The 27,614-nt window shown below is 64.6% G+C and overlaps 1 protein-coding gene across 1 annotated transcript; it reads right to left on the reverse strand.

Moving 5' to 3' along the window:
* LOC118498602 (pseudouridine 5'-phosphatase) lies at window positions 1–26,966 on the reverse strand. The gene is made up of 4 exons (XM_036017223.1): window positions 26,816–26,966; window positions 6,531–6,749; window positions 5,201–5,430; window positions 1–876 (listed from the first exon to the last, which is right to left on the reverse strand). Exons 1-4 carry the CDS (start codon window positions 26,883–26,885, stop codon window positions 694–696), a joined length of 702 nt encoding a protein of 233 aa, XP_035873116.1. The 5' UTR covers window positions 26,886–26,966; the 3' UTR covers window positions 1–693.
* Window positions 26,967–27,614: the final 648 nt, after the last annotated feature.

The following is a 27,614-nucleotide window of genomic DNA, read 5'->3' on the forward strand; positions in this document are numbered from 1 at the left end:
AATCAAAAAGAATGCCCCCTCGGATTGGAAACCAAGCGGAACTGCCCCTCAGATGACAAAGCAAAGAGAACTGCCCCCCTCGGATCGGAAACCAAACAGAACCGCCCCCTCAGATTGGAAAGCAAAGAGAACGGCCGCTCGGACCAGAAAGCAACAGCAGCGGCCCTCAGGGCCGTCAGCACGCACAGCGTGACGGGCAGGGCTGGGCGCCGCAGCACAGAGGGTGTGCGCACACGCACACACACGCCCACACACATATGTGCACAGACCCTGCACACGCTCATGCACACTTCACACACGCCAGTCCGGGTGTGGGGAAAGCACGCACGCCCGTCACTTCACGCTGTCTCCACGCACGGGAATGTGTGTTGGTGCGTGCACGCACGCAGGGCCCCATGCGTGCCTGCGCAGTGGCGTGTAAGCGCGTGTGTGTGCATACATGTATTCAGTGCACGTGATTCTTGCAGCACCACCCGGGCACAAGCACGCCGTGACTGCCCGGGGGCCAGTGCTGGCCTCTGCTCCGGGGGCCGCGTCCAGTGTGCACGCGCGCGCGCGCTCAGGTTCATCTGCAGGGTGGGGGCGTTCACAAGTCCCGAGGTGGGTGGCGAGGTGGCAGCTACGGTGGCCCGCGGAGGGGGCGGGGCGGGGCCGGGAGGGGCGCGCCCGCCCGCAGCCGCAGGGCCCCGCCTCTCACTCGAGGGGGTAGGGCGGCAGCCCGAACAGGTCGGGCTGGAAGTCCTGCAGGGAGCGCAGCACCAGCGTGGCCTTGGCAATGAGGTCTCGCTGCAGGTTGCGGTCGGGCACCATCACCACCTGCATCCCGGCTGCCAGGGCCGCCTGCACCCCGTTGGGAGCGTCTTCAAAGACCAGGCACTGCAGGGTGGGGAGAGAGAGAAGGTTCAGACGGCCTGTGCCCGCGCGGACCCCCGGCGGCCGTCAGACCGCAGCGCCGGGGGTGGGCACTGGGCTGCGGACCCTCGTTGGGGCGGGGGGAGGGGGGGCGCGGCGCTTCTCTTCTCGCTCTGGCTGTGGGTGCAGCAAGCAGGGCGCGCGCGCTTCCTCACGTGACTGTTCTCCCTCCCTGGCGGGCCCCCACGCGGCGCCACCGCCAACGCAGTATCCACAGCAGCTGCAGCTGGGCGGGGCGGGCTCTCCATTTAAAACGTTACTCGAATCACAGAAACCTGTGCGGTCAATCGTTAAGCATCCAGAGCAGGAGAGGAACCTGGGGGGGTGGACGTGCCATCCGTTGGGGGCCCGCGGGGCTGAGCGACGCGGTCCCTGCCTGTGCTGGCGCCCCGCAACCAAACTGCGTGTCTCCTGCTCCACATGTGCGCACCCGTGCGCGCTCCCCTCCCTGGGGCCGTGGGAACCCGCGGTGTCTCCGGGCCGAGGGTCGCCCACTCACCCCCACGTCTGACAGGCAGGGGCGCGGCTGAGGCCACGGGCAGTAATCACTGACTGCCGCAGTTCAGCCCAGGACGCCAGGGCACACCCCCCCGCCACTGCAGGGGAGTTCCCGGTGACACCCCGCCAGGTGCCCGGGCAACCAGAGGACATGGGATGCTTGCCGCTCAATGTGGGAGCGGGCGGAAGGATCCTTGTACAGGACCTAGCGCGCCACAAGGGGCAGAGCGCCAGAGCCCCAGAGCCCCAGGAAAGGGTTGGGCTCAGCTCTCTCGAGTCACGCGGCGCGGGATCGGAGCCGAGTGCAGAGGTCAAGCCAAGGTCACCCGGGCAGGCCGGTGAGAAAGTTGGGAAGACAAGCCTGGCCCTCAGAATTCTACGGTTGTTTTTCCCTCCACCACGCGGCAGGCTAGGACGCATCTGAATCCCGTGTCCACGAGAACACATGAGCTGAATTACGCTGTAGCTGCAGGCCTTTGATTTAGACAGGGTGGCGGCTCCTGCTCCCGGGGAGGTGAGGCCGCGTCAGGGGCGCAGCGCCGGAGGAGGGGCTGAGCTGCCTTCCCTGAGGGCCTGCGCCCTCAGCCCTGTCCACGCGGGTCAGCGCATCACTCCCCGGGGGAGGGAGCAGGGGGCTGCACTGGAACCCCCTCAAGGATCCTGGGACTGAGAAGTCCATGAGGGGAAGCTGGGCGCAGCAGTGCGGGGAGCAGACGCACGCGGATGGGATTCCGGAAGTATTCGCCGCAGAAGCAAAGGACTGCTGGCTGGGGAGACGGCACAGTGGGCGCTGGGGCAGGGAGCCAGCTCCGGCGGCTCCCACGTGGCCTGTCCTAGGCAGGTGTCCCAGTGCCCCGGCATCCTGTCGCTCTCCCTACAGGGAAGGTCCTGGGGGAGCCTTCCCCGCCCCACCCCGCCCACACTGTGCCTCCCACACCTCAGCACAGGTCACAACACTCAGGACACGGGGGCAGTGGCCACACAGTTGAGGGCTCTACCGAGGGACGGCCACTCGGCAGCCCTGACCATCCGCCCCCCAACTCCCGGGGCCTGTTCCGTCCCACAAGTGCCGGCCAGACCTGGCCACTGAGCCAGCGTGGCATGTGCTAATGTGTCCCAGCGTGCAAACCATTGCCAGTGTCCAGCTGCCACGCCGTGCCCCTCCCTCCGGAAGCAGCCCAGGCTCCCAACGGGACGGCGTCGCCTCTCGCCTGGGGAAACACCGAGCGGCACGGGAAGCCACGGCAGGTCCATGCGTGAGATGAGGCGTATGTGGGCGCTGACCTCCTCCTGGGCAGAGCAGGGCCCCGGGGGGCCCACCGGGTGGTGCACAGCCCTCTGTGCCCCACACCTGCCCGTGCACGACGATGCTTTATGGAACTGTCCCGACGGGCACTCCTCCTCACACCGCTGTCTGTGACAGGTTCTACTCCACACACTACGTCTGTACTAACCCGGGGCCGTGCTCACGGTGCAGCGCACCCAAACTTGGGGGGGCCCTTAAACTCTTGTCCACTGAAAGAGCTTTGGCCAACAGCTTCATTATCAAGCGGTGAATTTCTTGGCATAGTCCTTGTCCCGGGATGACCTACAGGGGAGTGCCACAACCCTGGGGTGTGCACTGGGTATGCGCTTTATTAGATTTCACTGAAGTAACAGACCTTTATGTGAGGTGGCGAAGAAGAGTCAAGTTTACCACTGTTTTGCTATTCATTGCCATTGTCGTTTCTATCATTCATCTGTTCATCCAACTATCCCCCCCTCCATCCATCCATCCACCCACCCATCCATCCATCCATCCATCCACTCACCCATCCATCCACCATCCATGCACCCACCCACGGATCCATTTCTCTCTATCTTTCTCCCCCAGCCTCCCTCTCTCCCCCGCTCACTCCCCCCTTCCCTGTGCAGCCACCCCCGGCCCCACCCCTGAAGCAGACCCCAGCTGTGCCGAGGCCCCGTACATGACAGTGTCTCCGGCACAGCGCAGAGCTCCTGCCGCACCGAGTGACCGCCGCTCCTCGGACAACCCCAGCCCCGACGAAACCCTTCCCTTCCAGGCCGATACAGGAACGGACGGTCCCAGTAAACAGACTCCCGTGCCTCTGGGGAAAACACTCGGAAGGACTTCGGAAGTGGGTGGTCGGCTTCCTGGGAAACGCTGTGACTGTATTCGTGAAAAGTAAACTGAGGCACGCTGAGCGTCCCTTGCAAAGTGCGTGCGCGTGAATTCGGCGCTGAGCAAAGGACTGCGGAGAGAGTGGCAACGCCTTCCTGCGGCGTCCACTCTGAACGATGGGGACGGACGCTGTGGCCAGCCGTTCAGCAGGGACCACTGACCATGAAGCCCAGCAGCGCTCTGCAAAGTCCTGGACACTTTAGAGAGCCGGAAAGCCAGGGCGAATCGTTTGCAGATGGCCCACAGCGTCCACACTCTCTTTCCCGACTCCCTCTGTGTGTTGGAGCATGTCGGCAAAGTTGCCTGGTCTTCCCCGGCCCTTCCCATGGCGCCGTGACACCCGCGGCGCCCTAGGGCCCCATCAGCTCCCCAAGCAAAGGGGCAGATGGCCACGTCAGCCTGGGGAAGGTTGCGCGCCTGCGTGACTGACAGGTGCACAGGCACAGGTGCACAAGCGTGGGGCACCCCCCAGCACTGTGTGATGCCCTGACCACACCGGGACTGCCTGCGGAGACAGACCGCTGAGGGAGACATGAAGAGGGGAGGGGAGGGGAGGCCCTCACGCGGCGGAACCCGTGTCCCTGGAGGACAAGGACGAGGAAGAGACAACTCGCGCCCTCGCCATCGGCACACGGCTCAGGCTCCGCCCGAGGAGCCAGGCAGGGGGCTCTTCCCACAAAGAGCCCTGCCCACGGCCCCGACGGCCGGACCTCCGACTCCTTTAGGTGTCTCAGACCCAGCTGCTGGTGTCCGGGGCGAGGACGTGGGCGTGTCCTGGAGGACGCAGTTCTGCACGCCCCAGAGACAGCCAAGGCACCGCCTGTGCCAGCTGCGGCGGTGCGCTCAGGGCACCCTGGTGCGTACGCAGGAGGCCGTGCACGCTGCCGCCGCCGCCCCACGTCCTGTGCGGACGGGCTGGCGTGATGCCGGGGCGCACACGGCGGGAGCCCCAGGCAGGGCTGAAGCTGCTGATTAGCTCAGGAGCCCACAGGCCGGAGGGCGGGTGGGTGGGCCCCTCCTCGGGCACAGCTGTCGCCACCGCCCACGCGGGAGGCGCGTGCAGTCCTCCGCCACAGAGGCCTGTCATTAGCGGCCCACTGACCTACTTAACCGACGACCAGAGGAGGATGGTCCTGACCTGCAGACACTGGGGAGCCCACAGCGGCAGGGCGAGGCCTGGTCCGCACGGCAAAGCGTCCCGGAAGCATGCCGCCGCTGTCGGTCCCTGGCCGGGGCTTTGCGGCCCACAGTGCGGTCCTTGCAGAGCGGGGTGGAATAAAAGGGGGCACTTAAGTGGTGACGATCGCAGATGGCACTGGGGGCGGAGACCGCCTGCGTGAGGGCGCATTCGGTGAACGCCACAGCGCGTCGGACATGTGCCCACCTCCCGGAAGACTTGGGGGGGGCGGTGTCCGTGTCCCGGTGACGCGGGCACCGTGCTCCCCACCGTCTCACGTGGTGTCACCCGCACCTCCCGCAGGGGAGTCCGCGCGGCCCCTGCGCCAGAGGGAGCCCTAGACGCCGCGCCCCACCCACCAACCCGCGGACAACGCGCCCGCAGCTGGGCCCCCACACACACACCCACCGCCGCCCCCGGGCTGTGCGCACCTTCTCCGCGGGGGCGGGCGGGGAAAACCGCTTCGCGCAGGCCAGGAAGATGTCGGGCTCCGGCTTGCCGTTCTTCACCTCGGGGTCGTCCCCGAGCACGATGTGGTCGAACAAGCCGAAGAGCTCCTTGTGCCTGAGGGTCTTCACCTCGAAGGAGCCGGTCCCGGAGCTGGTGGCCACGGCCATGGGCACGCCGTGCTTGCGCAGGTGGCGGATCAGCCTTTCCACCCCTGGGGAGGGGGAGGAGGAGGAGGAGGGCGGGGCTCAGGGAAGCGGACGGGCGCGGCCACGGCCAGGCCACCGCCCTCTGCCGGCGCACTAGAGACCCCGGAGCACTGCTCCCTCCGAGCGCACCGCGCACGGGTCTGGTCCGACACGCACCGCCCGTCCTACAGCGCCGTGACCCCGCAGCAGGACTCGGACACGCCGCCAGGGCAGCGGAAAAAAATGTCTTGATCAGTGTATTGCGTCCGAGGAGGGGACTTTCAAGGTGACGGAAGCTTACACGTGTAAGAATCAATACACAATCTCTAATAAATTCCAGTTGTTTTGGGTCCTCCTCCCCAAAAAACATCACTAAAGACTGTGATGGATACTCCTCCAATTTTAAACCCAAAATTACGGCCGCGACTGCCCATTTTTCTTCCCCCTCACCAGGAATTCGAAAGGCTAAGTATTCTTTGCCTTTCTTCCTGGGAGAATCTTAAACCCAGTCGTGTTGCATCTTTCCGCCTCTGTTGGCCCTGTGATCTAGAACATTCCCGGTCCTGCACTTTTAGCAAGAGACGTGGGGCTGTTCTGAGGGGTCTGCAGCCAGCAGCTCCCTAGAGAGACACGTCCCGTTCCCTTCCGTGGCACACAGGCGGGCGGGGAGAGAACGGGGTTACCGGCAGACACGTTCCACGTGAACTATGCCTTTAACGTTTTTTTTTAAAATTCAGCTTGCTTATCATCAATGTGTTCAAGTTTCAGCAGCAGCTGAAATATGACTACTATACCTGATTTTTTAAAAAGAAAAAAGGCCAAGGCGTGTGTATTCAAGTGCAATTCTGAAGCCATTTTGTCATGAATACGGTATTTAGGGAACAGGGACGCAGACAAAACCCCAATGTGTTTGGGGGACCCCGGGGCTCAGAGGAAAGAATGGGTATTATTTTAAGACGCGCTGAAAAGGCCAGGCCGAGGCGCAGCGCGCAGTGGTGCCCACGGAGCGCTCTGGAGCGCCCTGGGTAGGTCCAAGCTGACCGCGCTCCAGCAGCAGCACCGCGGGGTGCATCCCCCGCCCCCACCACGGGACCCCCAGCCCCGCGCGGGGGAGGAGGGGCCGTACCTGGCAACAGCGCCGCCGTGGGGAACAGGTCCCTGAGCCGGGCCTGGCTCTCATTCACCAGCGCCTCCTTGTCCATGGGCAGCTGCAGCTCGTCTATGATGATCTGCGCGGCCTCCAGGGCCTTCTTGCCCATCACCAGCGACTTCACGGCCCAGGTGTACTGCTTGCCGTAGCGGCCGCAGATTTCCTGGAACACCGCGGAGTACAGCCGCTCGGTGTCTGCAGAAACCAAGGGGAGACGAGGGGGTGGGGCGTTAAGGTGTGCGTACCACGGGAGCGAAAAGCCCCTGCCAGGTGCGCAGGTACACGCCTGGCCCGCCCACGCGTGCCCACAGACGGCAGCTCGCAGGGCCACCGTTGTGGGGCTCCCCACGGTCAGGGTCCCCCAGCAGGCAGCGCCCCCAGAGGCGAGCCCAGCAGGCACGCCCCGCTGCAGGTGCTGCCTGAAGACAGCGTGAGACCACCCTGGTCTGTGCAGCCCGAGTGGGGAATCCACGCGACCGCTGCACCACACACACTGCTGACACCACCTGGGGCGGGGGTGGGGTGGGGGGCTCCCCAGCCAGCGTTCAGGGACGGCAGGTGAGCGCCCGAGAGTTGACTTGGTCCTGGCCCTGTAGACCCGGAGGGGGCGCCCGCTCATCCCCAGGGCCCAGGCTCGGCGCCCACAACGGCGGCGGCGGCGGCGGCGGCAGCGCAGGCTCCAGGGTACCAGCGCCCACGCCGCTACCGCGCAGCACAGCGAAAGAACTACGATCCAGGGCACCCCGCTTGTGTTCACCACGTCTCCGTTTTGCACATGCAGGCGGAGCCCATAAACAGCACCCCCGGGTGCCAGTACGGCCGATCCAGGCACAGGGGGCGGGGCCAGGACGACAGGGGACCGTGAGTGACGGCTGAACTGCGGGAGCCACGTGCAGCGCTCTCCCGGGGCCCGTCACTCAGCGCGGCCTGCAGCGCGGGAGCGCGCCACCGGCTGGCCCAAGCCCCGCCCCGCTCGGAAAGCCCCGCCCACGTGGGAGGAGCGGACTCCGGCGAGCCAATGGTTGGCAGCCGTGTGGGCGGTCCCTGCACAGCGCGGGAAGCTGAGGCGCAGACGCGCGGAGGATTCCAGCCCCCGCGGTGCTAACTGCGGCCTCACGCCCCTCCAGGGCTCCTGAAGTCACGTGCAGGGCGCACGTTCTGCACGCAACCCGTGCAGTTCACACGACACGGACTCCGGAACAGGGCGGAGCGACGTCGGTAGCGTGCAACTGCGCCTCCCCACACGGGGACGGACACGTGCAGTCCCGGAGCGCAACAGCTGCTGTCTCCGTGGAGACGCTCCTTGGGAGGCCCCGGCACAGAGAGAAGCCGCAGGCACCGCGCGCGCGCGGGGGACAGACCACCGCTGCGTGTCAAGGGCAAGGGCGGCAGGCGCGCAAAGGGACGGAGGCCGGCGGGAAGACACCGGGGCCGCTCTGGGGCTCTTGCTGACCCCCGCAAGGGCTCGGAAAGCGGAAAGGAGGGGCGTTCCGGGAGAAAGTGCACTCCAAAGACAGAAAAAAGAAGCCAGCTCCTTGTACAACGCTTTACACCGCGTTTCCTGAAAGCTGCAAACGCCGCAGAGCTTCTGATTTAGAAGGCAGGGCCGTGGATTCGGCGTCCTCCCCCCCAGGCGGACACGGCCCCCTTTCATCATCCCAGCGGACGGAAATCACGCAGATCCTCGTGGCGCAGCGAGGGTCTAACGGCGCACTCAACAAGCCCCCGGATCCCAATTTGACTAGTGCAGGCGACGACGGGCGCACTGCAAGTTACAGGGGCGACGTTTTCAAAGAAAACACGCCTCCCGACGCCGACAGACACGCGCCCACGGAGCACGAAGCGGCTGCGCCAGGCCGTGGAACCGAACGCACGTGGTCCCAGCGCAGCAGCAAGCAGCACGCCTTTGCGGCGGTGTCTCAGGACACTCAGCACGTGGGGCACACGCAGCAGCCACACAGGCCCCTAGGGGTGTTTCCTGCGGAATCGTGGGCCTCCCTGCGCCACGGGACCTGCAGCAGGGGGTCCGGGCCGCGCTGCAGGTGAGGCGGTCCCGTGAGCCTCGGAGAGAGAGGAGGGCACCCCGGGTGCCGGGCGCCCGAAAGGCTGGCCTGGTCGTTATGAGCAGCACACTGCATTCCCGCGTGGGCAAGGGCAGAGCGTTCAAGTTCATCACACGGCTGCAGCAAGTCTGGGTGCCCCTGGAGGAATGCCCCCCGCGGTGGCCTCGAAGTCGCTTCCTTCTCAGGCTCCATCTTAAAAAGATACATCTTTGCAAGTCACTGGCAGAAGTAGCGCGCCACCCGGCACACGAACACGCTTCGTAAACACTCGTGGAAGCTTCTCCCCAGTTGCATGATCGAGAAGCTTCCGGGCACGGAAAAGTTTTCACGGAGCAGCGAGATGCGGAGGGATCCGTATTTCCTGCACTTAAGCGCGAACCCTCACCCACCTCCCCATCAGGAACACGGGTGGGTTGGATTCTGCAGGCAGCTCCCCTGCCCCCCCCCCCGAGCTCCCGGAAACCGCAGCTCCCGTGGGATACATGTTGTTACTTCCTCTGTAAAGTAATAATTAAAAAGTATAAATAGAACCGGCTCCACGGGTTCTGGAAAAGGGACGGCGAACCGGCCCTGTGATTATCGGCTTACGCGGAGCTTATCTGGCGCACCTTGAACAAAGCGATGTCATGCTTTCTCTCCAAAGCTAACTAGCCTTGGAAATCCTCTTTCCTCATTTCCAGTTACGGGGGGGTGGGAGGGGGCGCAGGGAGTCCACCGGCTGCCGGTGTTTCCGGCTATGGAGCGGTGCGTGCGCCACAGGGACGGAAGCCAGCAGCCCGCTCTCCCCTGCAAGGCCGTCACCCCGAGCTGGGCCGGGTGGAGAGGACTCGGAGGGCTGCCCGCCTTCCCTCCCCCAGAAACGCAGCAGCGTCCTTACATGCGGGGCGCACAGCCTGTTCTCCGTGTGAAATGGCTTTAATTAAAAAAAAAGAAAAAAGAAAGAAAAATTCAGCGCACAGTCCATTCCGATATAAGTGCTGGTGCCGTAAAAAGTTGTTTCCATCGTATGCAGGTAACTGATAATGGTTGAAAGGACTTTTTTCCTGCTTTATTATTTTTTTTGTATTTAATCCACTGTTTGTCCCCCCTCCACCCCTCCCCAGATGTGCAGCTCCGTGCTGGCAGCTGCAGAAGGCCCGCTCCTGGGTGCGTGCACCGGGCTCCACAGTCCGCGGCTGGGGTGGGGCCAGCTCCCTGGGCTCGCTCCAGCCCCCGCGGGGTGGAGCTGGGCCTGTGCTCCAGGCAGGCCTGGCGTCCACTGGAGTCCTGCGCTCCGTGAACTCGGCCAGCTTAGCATGCGAATGCCCTTGAGCCGAAGCAAGCTTAATGCGACCGGTGCCCCATAGAGACTCGCCCATACCCATTAAAGAACCAGCAGTCTGCGGAGTGAACCCTGATACTTAGAGTTCGCGTTCCACTCCATCCACGGCTAACGTGACCTGTCATTTCCTCCCGTGTGTCCTCCCCTCCTCCCCCCCCATCAGACTTATGCTGACCAGCCTGTAACGAAAAACGCGGAGTTGTCTTCAATGCACACTGCTCATGCTGGTACCAGCTGTCCAGCAGCGGGGTTCGACACTCTATACCCCAGGAGAGCACCCCCTCGTCCTAGTGGGCAGCTGTGCCCAGGGAGACGAGTCACAGGGTTACAGATGACGCCCCGGCCCCTGACACCCATCCCCACCCCTCCCCCTGCCCTTTGGCCCCGTTTCCAGGAGTCTGTTCCTGTTTTGTTTTGTTTTGTTTTGTTTGTTCATTGGGTTTTTTTTGCGCTTTTCAGATTCCACACGTAAGTGAAACCATATGGAATGTGTCTTTCTCTCATTTATGTCACTTGTGAAAACAAGACGTTCCTTTTTTTTTTAACTCATTCCCCGAGGATCTGTTTACTGACTTTGGAGAGAAGGAAGGGGGCAGAGAGACAGGGAAACAGCCGTGTGAGGGCGAAACGCCGACGGGTGCCCTTCCGCTCACGCCCTGACCGGGGACGGGACCCACCACCCTGCTGGTGTACAGGGGACGACGCTCCAACCCACTGAGCCCCCGGCCGTGGCTGAGAGAGAGCAAGACTGTGTCTATGAGAAAGCTGGCAGGGGCCCGGGGTTCCGGAGCAGCGGAAGTCTGCCCGGTGCCATGGTGCCACGTGAGAGGTGACGGCAGAGGGACCTGCGACCTAGCTGTGGCAGGGGCAGCAGGGACACAGGTCCTCCGGAAGGACACAGGAGAAGCTGCCGCTCCTTTGGCAGGAACACAGACCCGGGAATAAAAGGCTCGGACGGACGAACAGAATATACCAGTGACAGGGTGAGTAACGGGGTCCACCCCCCGCTGTGTTGACTGGGAACTGACACAAAGAACGGTGGTCTCCAGTCCCACACAGCGCGTCCACACCCTGGGCTGGCCTCGGGCTTCTCCACACTCGGGGACGGCAGCCCTTCGGGTCGCCCGTTCCTAGAAACCTCCCGGCACACACTGCCGGCGACAGGTGGGGACGGCAGGGCCCTGGCACGGGGCGCGGGGAACGCGGCCCTGGCCCGACCGCAGCGGTACGCTTTGGCTCGGAGCGGCTTCCGGCGCATTCCTGCCAGGGGCAGCTGGCCCCCGCGGGGGCGGTGCTCCTGCCAAAGCAGCCGCCTCTGTGGACACAGAGACAGAGTGGCCGCCCAAGGCCCCGGACGCCTGGCAGGAGCAGGAAGGCAGCATCCCGCTGGGAGGGAGGGAGGGTCGAGAGCGCAGGAGCAGACCCCACGCTGAGAGGGGGCTGGCAGGGGCGACGCACGGCCAGCCCCGAGTCACACAGAGAACAGGGACAGGGGATGGCCGTGTCCCAGCCTGGCAGAGGCCCCGGTACAGCCCGCTGAAGGCGGCAGGGCGGGCGGGCTGCCGGGGACGGGCCAGCCGCAGGTGCCCCACGGGGTGACTGAGGGGCGTATGTCCTGAGCTGGAACTCGGCAGCAGCGCCCGGCCCTGCGCGGGCTGCAGCCACAGAGCAGGTTGCAGGGCAGGCCCGGGGCTCTCCCCGGGGACACCCCCACTCCCGCTGCTGGGTTCCAGCGCCAGGGAGCCGGTCTGCACCCCAGCCTGTGGCTTGCGGCACCTCGCAGTGCTTCCCGGTGCGGAGGGCGGGGGCGACTGGGGGGAGTCATTGTCGAGCGTGCAAGGAGGAGCCCCGAAGAGCTGGCTCATGGTAGCAGCGTGCCGGCTTCCTCGAGCTCGGGAAGGGCCTCTGAGTGTCTCCTGGGCCGTTCCCGGGGCTGCGGGAGCCGGTTCGCCCTCAAAACAACGCTACACGGGACGGGGTAAAACAAACACCGGTGACGGTGACGGAGCAGAGTGAGCGTCCGTAAGCGGAAACCTCTGGTCAGCCCCGAGCGTGATTCCCCGGCACCACCACCACCGAAGGCTCCACCGAACAGGTGTGCATGCTCTGTGAGGGTCACGCCCAGGTTCACAACATGAGGTTCGCGACACAGATGCTGCCGGGCCGCAGGTATCTGCACGGCAGCGCATCTGCACGCCGGGGTGAAACAGGAAGGCTGGCCCCGGAGACCGTGACCCTCAGTGTGAAGCCAGACGTGTGCAGCTCGTGGGGGCGGACGCAGGAGAGCCCGTGGGGAGCTGAGGGCTGCAGGGCGTGTCCGCTCGCGCGGCACAGTGAGCGCGGGCCGCCGGGGGCCCTGCGGATGGAGGGGCGCGCGTCCCTGGAATCACAGGGCCCCATCCGGGAGGCAGAGATAAGCCACGGGTTGAGAGGAAATATTTACAACACACACACACACACACACACACACACACAGGAGACTCGTATCCAGAACAGAGAACCCCACTTCCCTGTTCCATGACGAGAACAACGGCCCGGTGACAGCCCCCCGCAGATGCTCAGGTGGTAGGCCCTGACTCCCGTGCGTATGGGACGTTACCTGACACAGGGGACTTCGCAGGCGGGGGTGCGAGAAGGATGCAGAGGAGGGGACACGGTCCTGAGGCACCTGGGAGGGTGCCCTGCCGTCCCCAGGGTCCGTCCGAGAGGGAGGCAGAGCAGACGGCCAGACTTGGGGGGCACGGAGGTCAGGAGCAGAGGCTGAGTGAGGTGGGGCCCGGGGAACACCCGCCCCCCAGAAGCTGGGAAGGGCAAGAAGACGGGTTCCGCTACAGAGCGTCCAGAGGGGAGGCAGGTGTTGCAGCACCTTTGCTGAGCTCATGACGCCGGACTCGGGGGCTCCGGCCTCCCAATAATAAACCTGTGCTGTTGCACGTGAGGTGCGTGATAGTGCGTCCCAGCGGCCGTCACGCACTCAATACACCATGCAACAACAACAACAGCGAACCCTTGGCAAAACAGTTTGGCAGTTTCTGCAAAAGTTAAGTGTTCACCTGGGGCACAAGCCCTAGCAATCACAAGAAATAAAAGTGTCTGGGCACGCAGTAACACGGGCGCGTGTAACAGAAACGGTGCTCGCTGGAAGAAGGGTGCGACCCCACCTCTGGTTCCAGGAAGCTGGAGCCCACCAGTGCAGGTCCAGACGCAGAGCAGAGCGGCGGGGAGCTGGGGGCGGCGGAGGACAGAGGGTGGGGCTGAGGGGGTGCGGGCGGGCGCAAGGAGGCTCCCCTGGCGGGGGCAGCTGTTCCCTGCGGCGCGGACACGGCGTCCCAGGCCACTCCCCAAGGGACTGAAGTCGCACAGTCCTTCCGCCCTCAACAATGAGAGGAAATGAGGAATCACGAACGGAGGATCACTCGGAAAACGCGTACACGCCTGGAAGTGGAACGATACGCGCCCGACTCTTCCACGGCCCAAGGAATGGCTGCAGAAGGACATCAGAGGACGCCGTGGGACGCGTGGCGGTGCAAACGCGTCCCACCAGCGCCTGCGCCACGGCAGCACGGCTGTGCGCACGGGGCAGCCGGCAGCCACGACCGCCCCCCCAAAAAGTGCCCCCTCCCCCGCACTCGGGAGCCAGGCCCGCAGTGCCGAGGTTTGCAGACACAGGTCACGCTGTGCCAGAGACTAAGCCCCGCGACACGCAGGGGGCCGGGCGCACGGTCACCCCTGGGACGGTGCCCCTTTCGCTAGGGAGTCTGCAGACGCATCCGTCCACGCCCACGCGGCCCTGGCGACCAGCAGGCTCCACGCCCCCCGTCACGTTTAATTACGGGGCAGGGGGGCCGGAAGGCGTCACTGAGAGCAGAGCAGGGTCCGGGCTCCCGCAGGTGACGGGAGACCCATCCACGGCGGTGGCGCGGCTCCTCGGACGGAAAGGACCCACAGGTAGGTGAACGGGCGGGCGGGCCGGCGGGTGGGTGAAGGAGTAGGCTGGAGAGGTTCCGCGCTGGGTGGCGGGCCTCCTGTGGCCGCAGGCCAGCAGTGGGCGGGGGAAGACTGGCCCTGTGTATCTGTGACCTCCAGGGAGCTGCAGGGAGCTCGGGTCCAGCTGTCCAACAGAGAGCGAGTCCTAAGCCCGGCAGGTGTGGGGCTGGAGGGGGCTGACAGGGTGCCTCTGCGTGCGTGCACTCGGGCAGGACGCTGATGCACGCAACCGAGGGGAGGAGCCGGAGCGCCCCGGCCGGGTGCGGAGCGGACCTCCCTTTAAACGCTGGCCTGGCCACCGCTGCAGGCACAGGACCTTTCCAGGTCTCTGCCCCAGTCCCCGCCGCCCACGGCCTCACCCCTTCCTGCCGCCCTCCCGGGAGAGGGCATGCGCCTCAACGGCAGGGGTGCGCCCCTGGTGCGGGCGCGGTTCTGGAAACACCACGCACGCCCTTTCTCTCCTCTATCGTTGTCTTAACGCGTTCTTCCGCTGGCTCCGTTGGGAGCGTGCAGCGTATCACACACGCAAGGCACAACCTGTGTGTGTGTGTGTGTTCACCGACAGCTCACGTGACCAGCGAGGCTTATTCCCACTGCAGGGGTGGGGGGTAGGACCCCGACCCCCAGGCTGTCCAAGACTCCACTGGAAATGCTTCCACGCCCCAGTGAAAAGGTAAAAATCAGGGAGATGGACTGCAGAAAGAGAAAATATGCGGTCCAACGGCAGGGCGTCCACAAGGCACCCTTGGCACGGAGGGCACTGGAAGGCTGGAAGGAGGCCCGGCCGGTGCGGCGGAGGGAGCTGTGCACCCGCCTGGTGACCGAAAGGGCACAGGTTGGATTCCCAGTCAGGGCGCGTGCCTGGGCGGTGCGTCAGGTCCCCCGTGGAGGGCAAGCGAGAGGCAGGGGATCGATGCTTCTCTCCCCCCCCCTTTCCCTCCGTCTACAAGTAAGGAAAGACCCCGGTAACAACGGGGAAGTTTAAAGCAAGAGGGCGGAAAAGGGAACCACGTGAACAGCAGCCGGAGGAGGCCCCGCGGGGCTGTGCCACGGCGGGCAGCCTTAGACAGACACGTTTACCGGGAACAAAGCAGCGGCCTTTCCCACCGACGTGCAGAGCGGGACCGGCTCCAGCACGCGCGTCTGTCCGGAGACCTAACACAGCTGGACGCCAGAACGCAAACGCTGACCGGACGGGAGGGGCACTCGGACGGTTCCGCAGGAGCGGTGGCAGAGACTTGGATTCCGCCGGCTCCGTGGGGGCCCAGCGAGACGGAAAGGCAACCGGGAAACACAGGCCCTGGCCCGAGCCCCGGAGCGGCTCCTGTTCCACAAAGCACGGGTGTCGGGAACGGCCTGCCTGGTTCCAGGAGCTGTAACCCCCCCCCCCCCCCCCCAAGGCTGAGGCTGAGGGAGCGACCTTGGACCATGAGTCACTAAGGAGACAAAGCTTATCTCCCTGGCAGGAGCCTCTGCCCCCTTTACTTCACCCTGCCTGGCCCCCAATGCTTGGTCGGTTAGCCAATGACGGGTAAGGTTCCCCAAGAGGGGATGACCTAACACAGGCACAATCACGTGGGAGGCCCCCAAGGAAGGACTTGGGGGGCTACAGCAAAAGGGGTGATGGACCCTCGCCCCTCGGCTTTGACAAAGCCTAAGTCCTCATTCTGTCTGCAAGAAGTCTCCTATTCTCTCGGCTGCCTTACTTCCCCTGCCTGACTGAAGCCTGAAACAATGCCAGAGGGCGGTGCGGCCCTGGGCAGGAAAGGGCGGGTTCCCTGGAGCTATCCGGCCTGAGGAAGAATGCATACAATCCTGTGCAACCTGCTTTGCTCAGAAGGCTCTCAGTTTTCTGATAAGGGTCGGAGCAGGAAATGAGTCTGTCTCCCAAAGTTTTAGGGGCCTCTAGCTAACAGACCCTGACTCCAAATAAGACCCCACGGTTCTCTGAATGCCATGTACTGGGTGGTCCTTACTCCCTGACAATGACTGATGAGCTTCACCTGTGTTCCCGTGCGAATTAAACCCAATGAAAGCCCATTAGGAACAGGCTCCTGGCCCTTCTCCTCCTCTGAGAGATCGGCCACCTCTCCTCCCCAAGCAGACCCTGTCTTGGTGGACTCATTCTCATCCGTGGCAGCCAGGCGGCAGAGCCCCCCCACACAGGGGGCCTTCGCGGGTGTGCACAGACACTGCACTCAGCCGCAAGGAAACACACGTGTCCCCCAGTGCCCGGGAAACCGGCTCTGGGGAAGGACGACAATGCGGAGCCACACCACAAGCGCTGCGGAGCGCACCAGGGACTGAAATCGCACCAAGTACTTCCCCGCCCAGCAGTCACGAAGTGAGCGGTCAGTCACAGAGTAAAATTAGGAAACCTCGTGAATGTGTAAGAAGCACTGCACACACACGTCACGACTGAGTGGACGAAGGAAGGCTCACACCGGGAAACAAGGAGGTGCCCTGGCGTGAATGGAAAGGACAGCACGTCCCGCCAAAACCTACGTCGCCAAGACCAGCGAGCCGTGCGCACGGGGCGGCCGACGGCCACGCACCACGCCAGAGCCCCACGGCGAGGCTCAGAGGGGTGGGACGCCGGCGTGCTTGCATGCAAGGGAGGCCCCCGTGAGCAGGGGCTGCGGGCCGCGGCCCGGAGCTGGAGATGAGCACATGGATTGTCCCCTGGCGCCCACAGAGGGAGGGCACTACCCAGTTTCACCCCTTTGCTGGGGGAGCCCTCTGAGGCCGATGCGGGGTTCCCGACGCCCGGAAACGCCACATAACTCATCGGCGTGGCCCCAAGCCCCCCGGTGTCTGCCAACGTGCGACCCCAGCAACACAAAACGAGCACAATAAGAAACGTCCTCAACTCCCCGTTTTTCCTGTTTTCTGACGGCACGGTGACGCTCACACAGATTGAAAACACAGCACAAGAGCCAGCCTTCCGCACCGCACCAGTCACACGTGGGTGAACAGCTGGAGGTCGCAGACGGCGAGACGGCGGCGTCCAGGGCTGAGCGCCGGCGCTGCCCCTGCCGACGGGTGGAGGGCACGGCCACCTCGCCCTTTCCCCGGCCCCGGCAGGAGGCCACACGTGCGGGTCTCCTCCGGTGCTGTGTCCCCGTCCCCATGGCATGGCGGCCCACCGGGATGCTTCCCCTGGGTGAACGGAACGTCACCATGATAGCTCTTTCCGAAGGTTAAGAGAGGCGCACTCAGAGAGGCCTAGGTGGGTGTGCCTCTGCCACGGCGCAGACACCGACAGCCCCCACCCAGGCTCGCCGCCCGGGGTCCTGCCCGGGCTGCACGGACGAATGTGGAATGCGCACCGCTCCCGTCTTTAGGCCGCAGGACAGCCAGCCGCTGTCGTCCACACGGAGATGCGAGGACGTTGCAAAAACGGTCTGGCCCGCCCGCTCTCAGCGGCGCCCCTGCTCCCCAGGCTCGGGTGCCTGCACCTCGCCCTCTGTTCGTCTCTTCCTCTCGTCACGGTGGGCTGCCCGCCGCAGGTCCCCCAGGCAGTGTGGCCAGAAGGGGTGCTTTCAACGGAGAGCGGAGCGCGTCACCGTGAAAGCAGGAGGCGCCCTGAGCTCCAGAGAGTGGGCGACAGCTCTGGTGGCCCCTCCCAGGACGCCCAGCCCTGACCAGCCCTTTCTCGGTGGGACTCCGGGGTGTTTCTGTGAGGGCGGGGCGCCCGGGTGCTAGACTCACCACTGTAGAAGCAGGAGCAACACCAGAGATGCGGGGAGGGCAGGGCTGGCCCCCCTGAGGCCTCGCTCTCTACTGGGCGTGTGGGCGGCCATCTTTCCCCGTGTCCTCCCACGGGCGTCCCTCTGGGTGTGTCTGTGTCCCCAGCTCCACTTCTCATAAGGCCCCCAGTCCTGCGGGCCACCCTAGGGACCCCGTTTTAACTTCATCACCTCTTGAAGAGCCACGTCCCTAGGACTGGGACGCACCTGGGAAGTGTGACGGGAAATGCAGAATTCTCTCGCAAGCTCCAAGACGACCGCGTTGGGGTGGACACACAGTCACGCAGCTGAAGAAATGCAGAAGCACATCAGCTGGGGGGGGGAGGTGCCCCCTAACAGACAGGCCCCCAACACTGAGCGAGAGGTTCTGGGGGGAGGGGAGAGACTGGGGTGTGGCCCTTACTGTTTCATTTACGTGTCGTCATTGACTGAGCTTGGCCATGCGGTGACAATGCTGGGGACCAACCTGTCACCGCACACTCCGATTGCCACTTTCCACGGGCACTTCAAGGGGACCCCGTGGGAACTCTGCGGGGCCGGTCAAGTGCACTTCTCCGGCATCCTCGTTACGAGCGTCGCTGATGAGACCAGAAGTGGCCTTCGCGCGTTCAAAAAGGCTGCGTTTGGTGAGCCCACTCCAGGGGAGGAGGGCTGGACAGGGGCCCACACAGGGCAGCTTTACAAACACGGCTGACCCGGCGCCAAGGTTTTTAGGCGGATAAACATCTCCAAGCACTCCGACCCTGGCAGGGCCTCCCCGTCGCGGCGGTGAAAGCCTGTGACATTCGTGAGCTGCAGGAGAAGCCGCTGGACGAGACCAGGGACGGGGACCTCTCTGAGCCCCCAACGTTCGCGGGGCATGAGGGCTGGAAAGAAAAGGAAAGGGCGCAGGCGCAGCGGCCACCTCCGAGATCCCCTGAACGGTGCTGGTGCAGACACGTGACGCGCCAAGCCCCGCGGGTCGGCTGCAACAGACGCCCTCTCAGCGGTCACTCTGCACGGCCTGCGTGTCGACCACGGCAGAGGGGCAGGGCGAGGCCGGGCTGGCACCCCAGGGCACCTCAGGCGGAGGAGCACGGCTGCCTGGGGACAGGGATTAAGTCCCGGGCGCGCCTCGGGAGGAAGAGGGCGGGGCCATTTGGAGATCCGGCAGCCTCGCAGGTACGCGCGGACGGTTTTACGCGCGCAGGTCTGGGAGTGTCGCTGCTACGTACAAAGTTTCCGACTGGGGAAGCCTGTCCCCGCCACACACCTACACCGTGTGCGCCCCTTCGTTTGCACGCTCGAGTGGGCGCCGATCCACGGCGATGCGAGGACATGCAGAAGGAAGAGCAGAGCCCACGGCGACCATGGCGTGAATAATCAAGAAAGGGTCTCTATCTGATTAGACATCCCCAGCGCGAGTGCCCACCACGTCCTTTCCGTGAACGGCCACTGTTTATTCAGTGTCCCCACGAGGAAGGGCAGCCGGCCCGGTGCTCCTGCAGGGGAAACGAGGCCGTGAGCACGGCTCCCACGCGGGCACAGGGCCCTGGCCTTGGCCTTCGGCCGTTCCGGCCACCCCCGCTTTGAAGATAATGACAGAGGGCAAGTCCGAGCGCGGGAGGTGCCAGGGCGCCATCAGCGGGAGCCCACCGTTTCATTAGCAGGGGTTAACGAGTCTCGGAGATCAGAGGGCGCACCCCCCCCCCCCCCCGTTCCTCTCGCAGGTTCTCCCTCCTCCTGGGTGCAGGGCAGGGAAAGCAGCGTGGGCGAGGGGCCCCCGGGACGCCTTGGGTCCGCTCGCCGCTCCCGCCCTGCCCTGCCCGGGCATACCAGCCCCACCCTGGCCTCCAGCAGGGGCGCACTCACTGGGGTTTCCGCACCGAAGGACACGGCGCATCTGGCGCTGCTTGGGCCCTCGCCCTAGAACGAACGGCACCCCATGCCACAGCCTCCTCGGGGGTCCCCGGGCGTGTCTGAGCTCCCCCCACCACGTCATCATCAACGCGGGGCTGCGGCCTCTGCCTCCTGCAGCTGAACCGCTGCTGCGGCCGAGGTGGGGGCTGCGGAGGAACCCTCTTGGAGGTAGGGGGAGGGGGGCGCACCCTGCGCCTCCGGCCCGCCTCCAGCACCCGGAGGAAACTGGGTCAGCCCGCAGACACATGATAATGCGGGAGACAGAACATGTCTTGCTCCTCCAGCGCACACCCCACTGCACCCGCACAGCAGCCCCCAGAACCCCCCGCCCCCCGAAAGCACAGGGATGGACGGGGTGGCAGCCACTCCCTGCCCCTGCTGCAGTCACCGGTGGGCCAGAAAAGCTTCCACGCATGAATTCGTTCCTGCGCCCTGAACACCCATCTCTCTCTCCCCCTCTCCCTCCCTGTGTCTCACCCTGAGCACCCACCCACCTATCCGCCCCCCGCCCCCAGGAGCCCCCTGGAACCTCCTACCAGGCTCCCCTTAAATTCTTCTGAAACGGAAAGCTCTGTGGGGAACCCACTCTCAACAGCAGAGAGGGCCGCCTGGTCGGGACGGCGCCACCCGCGGGCTGGGGAGGGGGAGCCTGGGGCAGCTGGCCTCCCGACGGCGCCCATGAGCCCCTGGGAGACCTCAAGTGCACAGCCAGGCTGCCGGCAGCCCTGGTGACGGCTCAGCGGGTCTAACCAGAGCTGCTGAGCAGCGCCCGGAGCGCTGGGGAAGGCGAGGTCAGCGGGCAGCCAGCGGGCTGGCCCAGAGGCCTCCCGGGTCTGACACGTACCCCCGCAAGGGAGACCAGCCCCCCGAGGGGGTGTCAGACATCCCACCGGCGGCGGCGCTGACGGTCATTGCATCCACACAACGCTTTCCCTCGGAACGTGTTCGGGGACCAGCTCGGGGCCCAGGGCTCCGGAGGGAGGTCCTGGGGGGGGGGGGGGGCCTGCTGCTGAGGGCCAGCCTCTCAGCCCAGCCTCCTTCGTGCGCACAGCTCCTCGGCCGGAGCACTGAGTCTGACCAGAGCACTTAGAGGGAACCTTTGTGGTCCCGTGTAAGCGCCAGGCTCCGCACACTTGGCACTGGGGCAGACAGGCATGGGGGAACAAGGCAGAGGGAGCGGCGGCAACGAACGTCCCAGCGACCAGGAGCAAGCACCCCAGCACCCCGTCCCTCGACGGGAGGGCGCGCCAGGACCCAGGCGGACCCTTTCACCCTGATGGCAAAGCAAAAGCGAGGCCTGCAGGGTCCCGTGCACCAGCCCCAAACAGGGGTGGGAGGACGAGGCTCCTCTGAACGTGCGGCCTCCCAGCCAGGGCCCGAGTGGAGCCCCAGCCCGTCCCTGGGAACGGCACAGGGCAAGGGTGGAGCCAGGGGCACTGCGTGAGGACTCCCCAGGGTCGACGCGCTCGGGTGCCGGCGTGAGGTCCTCCGGGCGACTGCGCAGGAGCGCCCTCCGCCGGATCTAATGATGACCACGAACGCAATAAGGCAGGGCTGCCTGGTGGTGCGTCCAGAGGATTAGCGCTCCTTTGCAAACTCCTGCTCAGCCGTGCGGCGAGGACCTGGCGTCAGGCAGGCCTGAGCGTGGACCCCTTCCGAGCGTGTGGCCCGAGGCGAGACGGGGGGCGGTGCGGGAGGCAGGGACGCCGGTGCATCCCCGTCAGCAGGGTTTGCAGAGCATGCTTGTTAGACGTCCTGCGGGCAGTGTGAAACCCCAGGCGCCGGCACCGCGCAGCCGCTCCCGTGGCAACAGGGTTCAGTGACTGTGTTCGCAGCGCAGCAGCTGCCGTGACTGCTCGTCAGGGCGCCTCCCAGACACCTGACGGCGGAACCTGGATGTGCAAGCACACCCCACGCTGGGGTGGCCCTGGGGGACCTTCCGGCCGGACGCTGTGCAGCGAGCGGTCCCTGTTGGAATGTGTCGTCCTACGACGGGACAGGTCGCCTGGGCATCCAGGTGATGAGCTGTGTGTGTGGGGGGGTGGGGACTCCGCCAGGGGTGGGGGGGGGGTATTTCCCCGGCTCTTTCTCGTCGCATGCAACCGGACTCTACACCCCGAAAAATGACGGAGCGCAGCTGATGGTGAAATCACAGCGGTTAAAACACACACCAGACCACGACCCAAGTGCACGGACGATAATCGGAGAGACAGGAGGGACCGGTGCATCCCCAAGCACAGCTTTTCAAGACGTGCAGAGAGGAAAGGAAGCAGATGGGTGGCAGAGGAAGCTGAGGGCCGTCCCCGGGACGACATCCGGTTCGCCAGGCTGTGCCTCCACGTGGAGCCGGACGGCAGGGCGAGCCCAGGCCCCTGCAGCCGGCCCGGGCAGGACTGGGCTGAGGGCTGCGTCCTGATGCCGTCCGCACGGAGCTCCGTGGAGCGGCACCGGTCTGCCCCTGAGGTCTCACACCCGACCCACATGCTCCCGCCCGGGAGCAGCTGCAGACCACACACCGCTGACTGATTACCAGCTGCAAGCATGGACGGAAGGCTAACTCGGCTCGGGCTGACCGCAAGCAAGGCCCAGGGGAGCTGCGGTGACCCACTGCGGCCTGTGACCGCACTGCTTTCTCGCTGTGACGACCTTCCAGACACACGGCACGGCCTCCTCTTACCTTTCCCCAGCCCCGCCGGCATCTCACTCCTCACCGTGCCGGACCCTGGACGGGAGGACAGGTGTCCCACGCCCCCGTGTTCTCTGCTACCTTGCAGGAACCTCGCCAGCTTCCGCACACAGCAGCTAGTCAGTGAGTAAACTCAATGAGAGACAGCCCCAGCAGCAGCAGCCCCATCCTCGTGGGCCTCCTGGGCCCCAAGGCCTCCCCCTGACCTGCACACGCCAGCCCACTCCTCCGTGAGGGTGGGAGGCACCCAGTTCCCCCCGCACGGGGAGACAACACGTGAGTGTTGGCTTGCTGGGAGGGCAGATAGTGAATGCGGCCCAGCACAGCTGCCCCTGCTTGCCGGGCAGAACGAGACCCCCACGCGCACAGCAGGGGCAGTGGGGTCCCCCTAGTGAGGGGCGTGTGAGGGTTCCTCCCTACAGCCCTGAGCTCTGCACGCACAAGGAGGGGGTCCCAGGGACCCTGTCTTCTGCTCTCCCTGCCGAGAAGGTGCCGAGGCTCTCGGGGAACCGACAGATGCAATCCTACGAGGTGATGAGAGTCCCCTGTCCCCGAAAAGCTCATCGCCTGCCCTTTGCACCCTCGTGGGTATTACTTGGGGCCCACTGCCCGCGTACACCATGGTGAGAGAGCAAGTTCACGGAGGTTGGCCTGGAAAACCGTCCAGGGATTGATAAATAGTAACTCAGGCACCCACTGCTGTGCGCCGTCTCGGCTGCAAACGTCCCAGTGGCGCGCCCTGCCTGCGGATCCTCCCGGAAGCTAATGTAGGGCAGGCGCTGTCCTTACGTAACGCTCTATTTCTGTCGTCCGCTCTGCGGGCGCCCGGGTGCCTGCAGGAAGCCGCCGCGCTGAGCTGGGCCTCGGGACGCTGCGCGGTGGGGTTCCTACCGCACCGCAGACGGGACAGGGCTGGGAAGGGCCGGCCCCGCCCCCAGGGGCGCACGGGGTACCCTGGGCCCCAGACGCAGCCACGCACGGGCACTTCCCAACCGGCTCCCCTGCACTGTTCACGCGGCAGGGAGGAGAGGCTGGGCGTGCAGACAGGGGCAGAACGGGTCACACATCGCGCTCCACGGAGGCGAGGCCCCGCGTCACGCACGGAAGTCCCGCAATCCGCGCGCATTTACAGAGTCGCGGCGTACTGCAGTCAGCACCGCCTGTAACACCACTCACAGAGCGGTCTTATTCCCCGCGGATGATGGGCTGTGAGTTTGGAAACAAGCCTCTCGCTCCCGGCTGATTTTTGAAAGGCCCTCAGTGAGGACTGGATCAGACGCCTGGAAAACGCAGCTTACGGTAGAGCACAGTTTACCAACACCCAAATTCCTACTTCTGAGGCGTCTCAATATCCACCTCGGCCCGCCCCTCCCACCAAAAGCGGAACTCCATGGGTTGCTTTCTAACGCTCTGGCCCGCCCCGCCCTGCCCAGATCTGCAGCCACCCACCCAACGCGCGGCCGCAGAGCACCGGACATGGGAGAGGACTTTGACCTGGAACGCGCTAGGACGATAACAGGCACAGACGTCAAAGACCAGCAATGCAAAGTCCACGGGAAATACCGCGGCGACTGTTTGTACTGAACCGCTGCTACTGTTTGTACTGACGATGTGGTGAACGACACCGTTTGGGACACTAGGCTGGAAAACAAAGGGCACCCTTCCACTTGCACCCGTGCCCTCGGCCTTGTTAACGTTGCCCCTGGGAAATCTCTCGTGGTGCCGTTTCTGTGGGTGCTGCTCCGGGGCGCGCACTTCCTAGCCTTTTAGAGAGAGGAGCCCGGCTCCGTGCTCCCAGTTTCGGCTGCCCGGGCAGGCGCCGAGGCACTGTGAGACCCGGGCCACCCTCTCTCTTTCTCCCAAGGCTGGTCCGGGTTCAGGAGTCACCCCGGCCCTCTTGTCCCTTTCCCTAGGCGGCGCGGGAAGCCAGAGGCATGGCCTGGGTCGCACCCGACTGCTGCCTCGCGCCAACAAAAACGGAATGCCAAGGTGTCTTGTCCATTTGCAGGAACAACAGGACCCTGCATGTCCAAATACCCCGAAGAGCACTCTGTCAAAATCTCTAGTTACTTCCTCGTTCCCCTCCCATTAAACAAACCGCCCCTATCCCATGAGAATTTCCCCTGAAACAACCTGTGTTCCAGTTCACTTCCTTGAACACCTCGTATCGGGCCCTTACTGGGGTGGCTCAGGTGGAGTGATGTCCCGTACACGGAAAGGTCGGGGGTTCAATTCCCAGTCTGGGGACACACCCAGGTTTCAGTTAGATCGCTGGTCGGTCGTGCATGGGAGGCGACCAGCGGACGGATGTCTCTTTCTCTCTCACATTGATGTGTCTCTGTTTTTCTTTCTCTCTCCAATCAATTAAACACATTCTTAAAATTTTTTAAAAAAGAGACAAGAAAAGAAAACCAAGTATCGAGTGTCAAGTGTCGAGGCTACACGAACGAAGAGAATTTCCTGGGGAATGGCATGCAAAATTCCCAGAAGCAGGCCTACTCAGATAGCTAGGCCTCAGAAGCAACGTACTCAAGAATGAGAGCAGGCATAATTGGGGAGATTAAGTGAGATCAACTAGCACACTCTGAAACATAGGGCTTTATACATTTGGTCCAGAGAGAGAGAGAGAATAAATAAAGGTAAACTTCTCACGATTTGCATCAAGCCTGACCACCTCCAAGCACAGCCAGGGCAGGAAAGGAGGAAAAGGGTAGGGAACTGGCCAGCGGGAAAGGGGAGGGTCTCGTCTTCCCCAAATGCCACCCAGTCTTGGTGTCCAGGCACCAGTGCCAGGCGCTCCACCGTTCCACGTGCGTGCACCGGCCAAGAGGAGACCCCGGCTGGTCACCACCTTGCAGGCGGGGCCCCAAAAGTTCCATTTCATCGCTTCAGGGGACAGCTATGGCACCTCGAGTCCTGAGCACGCATCCAGCTCATTTTAGAAGCTTAATAAGTTTGATTTTAACGAGACATGCCGGTCTGCATTAACATTCACAGGCCTCCCACAACAGGTTCTCTGGGTCCTTTCATGAGAGCCGAAGGCGCTTGACAATGTAACTGCCTGACCCCCGGGGCAGGAAAATTCCTGTCCCCCAACTGTCCTCACGAAGAAGCCCAGCAGCTCTGTCCGACTCAGTCATGCCAGCATCAGTGGCTGCCTACTCTCTTCTCTCCCACAACTGACCTCTCTGGGGATTTTTTTTGTTATCTCTCTGAGTCCATGAATAAAGAGGCTGCTTTACTTGTGTGCCTTTAAAAAAAAAAATCCGTCTCCTTACTACTCAACCACCTGGCCAGGCGAAAGTGGGGACAAGGGCGCATGAGCCATGTAAGACGAGAACGTCCCTCCTGTTTAGTAGCAGGTCATCACCGGGGATCATTTCTGGGCTCTGCGCCTTGGGAGCTGTGCGACCTCCGGCAGGTCCCTTTCCCTCTCTGACTCACGGGGCTTTGGGTGTAAAGTGGCCCGTGCGAGCATTTCCTCCTGCGTTCCAGGACTCTGTGAGATGAAGGCATCACCTATGCACGCCCCGGCCAGGTCAGTACTCTCCGTAAACTAAGCGGGCCGTGTTTGGGTCCTAAGAAGTCTTATTGAGGCCATAGGCTCAGGCTTGGGGTAGTGCTCAGGGAGGGTGCTCTCGCTGTGGTTATATTTTTACACGGAGCGTTGTCTTCTTTGAATCCTCCTTGGCTGGTGGTGACCGTAGGACCCACCCCAACGGATTAGTGAACTGGTTACTGGCACAGACAGGACCAAAAGTCTCTCCAAGGTGTAACTTGAACAGTGCATCTCACACTTCCAGTGTCTTGGGTGCAGACTCGGATTCCGAGTGGGCAGCTGTGTGGGCCAGGGCCTGGGCGCCCCACTGCGCGAGGGCTCCCCGGGGATGCCCAGCTGCGTGGTCACTCTGACACTTAGGAGTAAGTATGTGGGGGTGGGGGGGGGCGGTATGGGGCAGTCCTGGGCATTGTGAAGCCGGGGGGGGGGGGGGGGGGGGGGCAGGCAGCAGCAGCAACAGCAGCATTAGCGCTGGCCTCCTCCACCCCCTGGATGACAGCACCCCACAACCCTCACTCCAGCAAAGGGCACTCCAAATGCCTCCCAGACATTGTCAGATGTCCCCAAACCGGCAGGCTGAGGACAGATGCCCTGCTAGAGGCAAGGTGCGTGCACCTCTTTGGCGCCCGCGCCTGCAGCCCCGGGGCAGGCAGGCTTGGGGGGGGGGGCGGCCCTCGAGGCACCTGGGCAGATGGGGAAACTGAGGCCGACCGGCGTGCGCGCTTCCGCGGCCCTCGCGGCCTGATGCAAACTTTGGTCCCCCGAGCGCCGCGCCCTCCTGCGCCGTAACCCACGCGCGGCGCGGTCACCGGAAGTGAGTGGCCCGGGAGGCAGCGGCGGCGCCACGGCCCCGCGCGCGGCCGGCCTGACCTGGCCCCGCCGCCGGCCCCAGGGTGCCGGGTACGGCTCCCCCGCGGCCTCGGGCCCTGAGAGCCCGCGCTTCCTTCCCGCGCCTTCCCCGGACAGCCCTCGCGGGATGCGGCCGCAGGCTACGCACCCAGAAGCAGGCCGTCCATGTCAAAGAGTAGGTGGGTGACAGGCCGCGGGACTTGCAAGGGCGCCGCCATTGTGTCGCCGTTCTCCGGCAGGTGGGGGTGGGGAGGAGGCGCGCGCGCGCGCCCGCCCGTCCGCCCGCCCCAACGGGCGCGCACGCACGCTCTGGGCCGCGCCCGGCGCCCTGAGACGCACTGCACTGGCCCAGCCCAGGGCCGCCTCGCGCTCGCGCCCACAGCCCGTCCCGCGCACGCACGCTCCGGGCCGCGCCCGGCGCCCCGAGACGCACGGCACTCGCCCAGTCCAGGGCCGCCTCGCGCTCGCGCCCGCAGCCGGCCCCGCGCATGCGCGCTCCGAGCCACCCGGGGTGCCCCACCTCCCAGCCACCGCGCGCACGCGCATCCTGGGCCTCCTCGGGCCACGCCACCCGAAGTGGGCCGTACACGCGCCCCTGGGCCTCTCCGGGCGCGCGCCTTTGGCGCTTTCCCCGCGCGCGCTCCGAGAATCGCCGGCCTGTCCCGCGCACACGCACCGTGGCTTTTCACGTGTGAGCCGTGGCCGGGACAAGTTTGTCCCCCCCCTGCACCCCTGATCCTTTTACACCCGCACCCGGGCCGGGATGCTCCTTCCAGGGGCCGCGTGCGCGGCTGGCATTTAGAAAGGGCGTACTGTGTGGAAGGAGGGAAAGCCTGCGGGGACTGGACGCGCGTGTTTTGGGGGGAGAGGTGCAGAGATGCTCAGGCTGGCATCGCTGCGAGCAGCCGCAGGGCACTCGGTCTCGGCAGCCCTCGGTGCTGGGCCGG

Source organism: Phyllostomus discolor, chromosome Y (assembly GCF_004126475.2).
Source record: "Phyllostomus discolor isolate MPI-MPIP mPhyDis1 chromosome Y, mPhyDis1.pri.v3, whole genome shotgun sequence".
NCBI lineage: Eukaryota > Metazoa > Chordata > Mammalia > Chiroptera > Phyllostomidae > Phyllostomus > Phyllostomus discolor.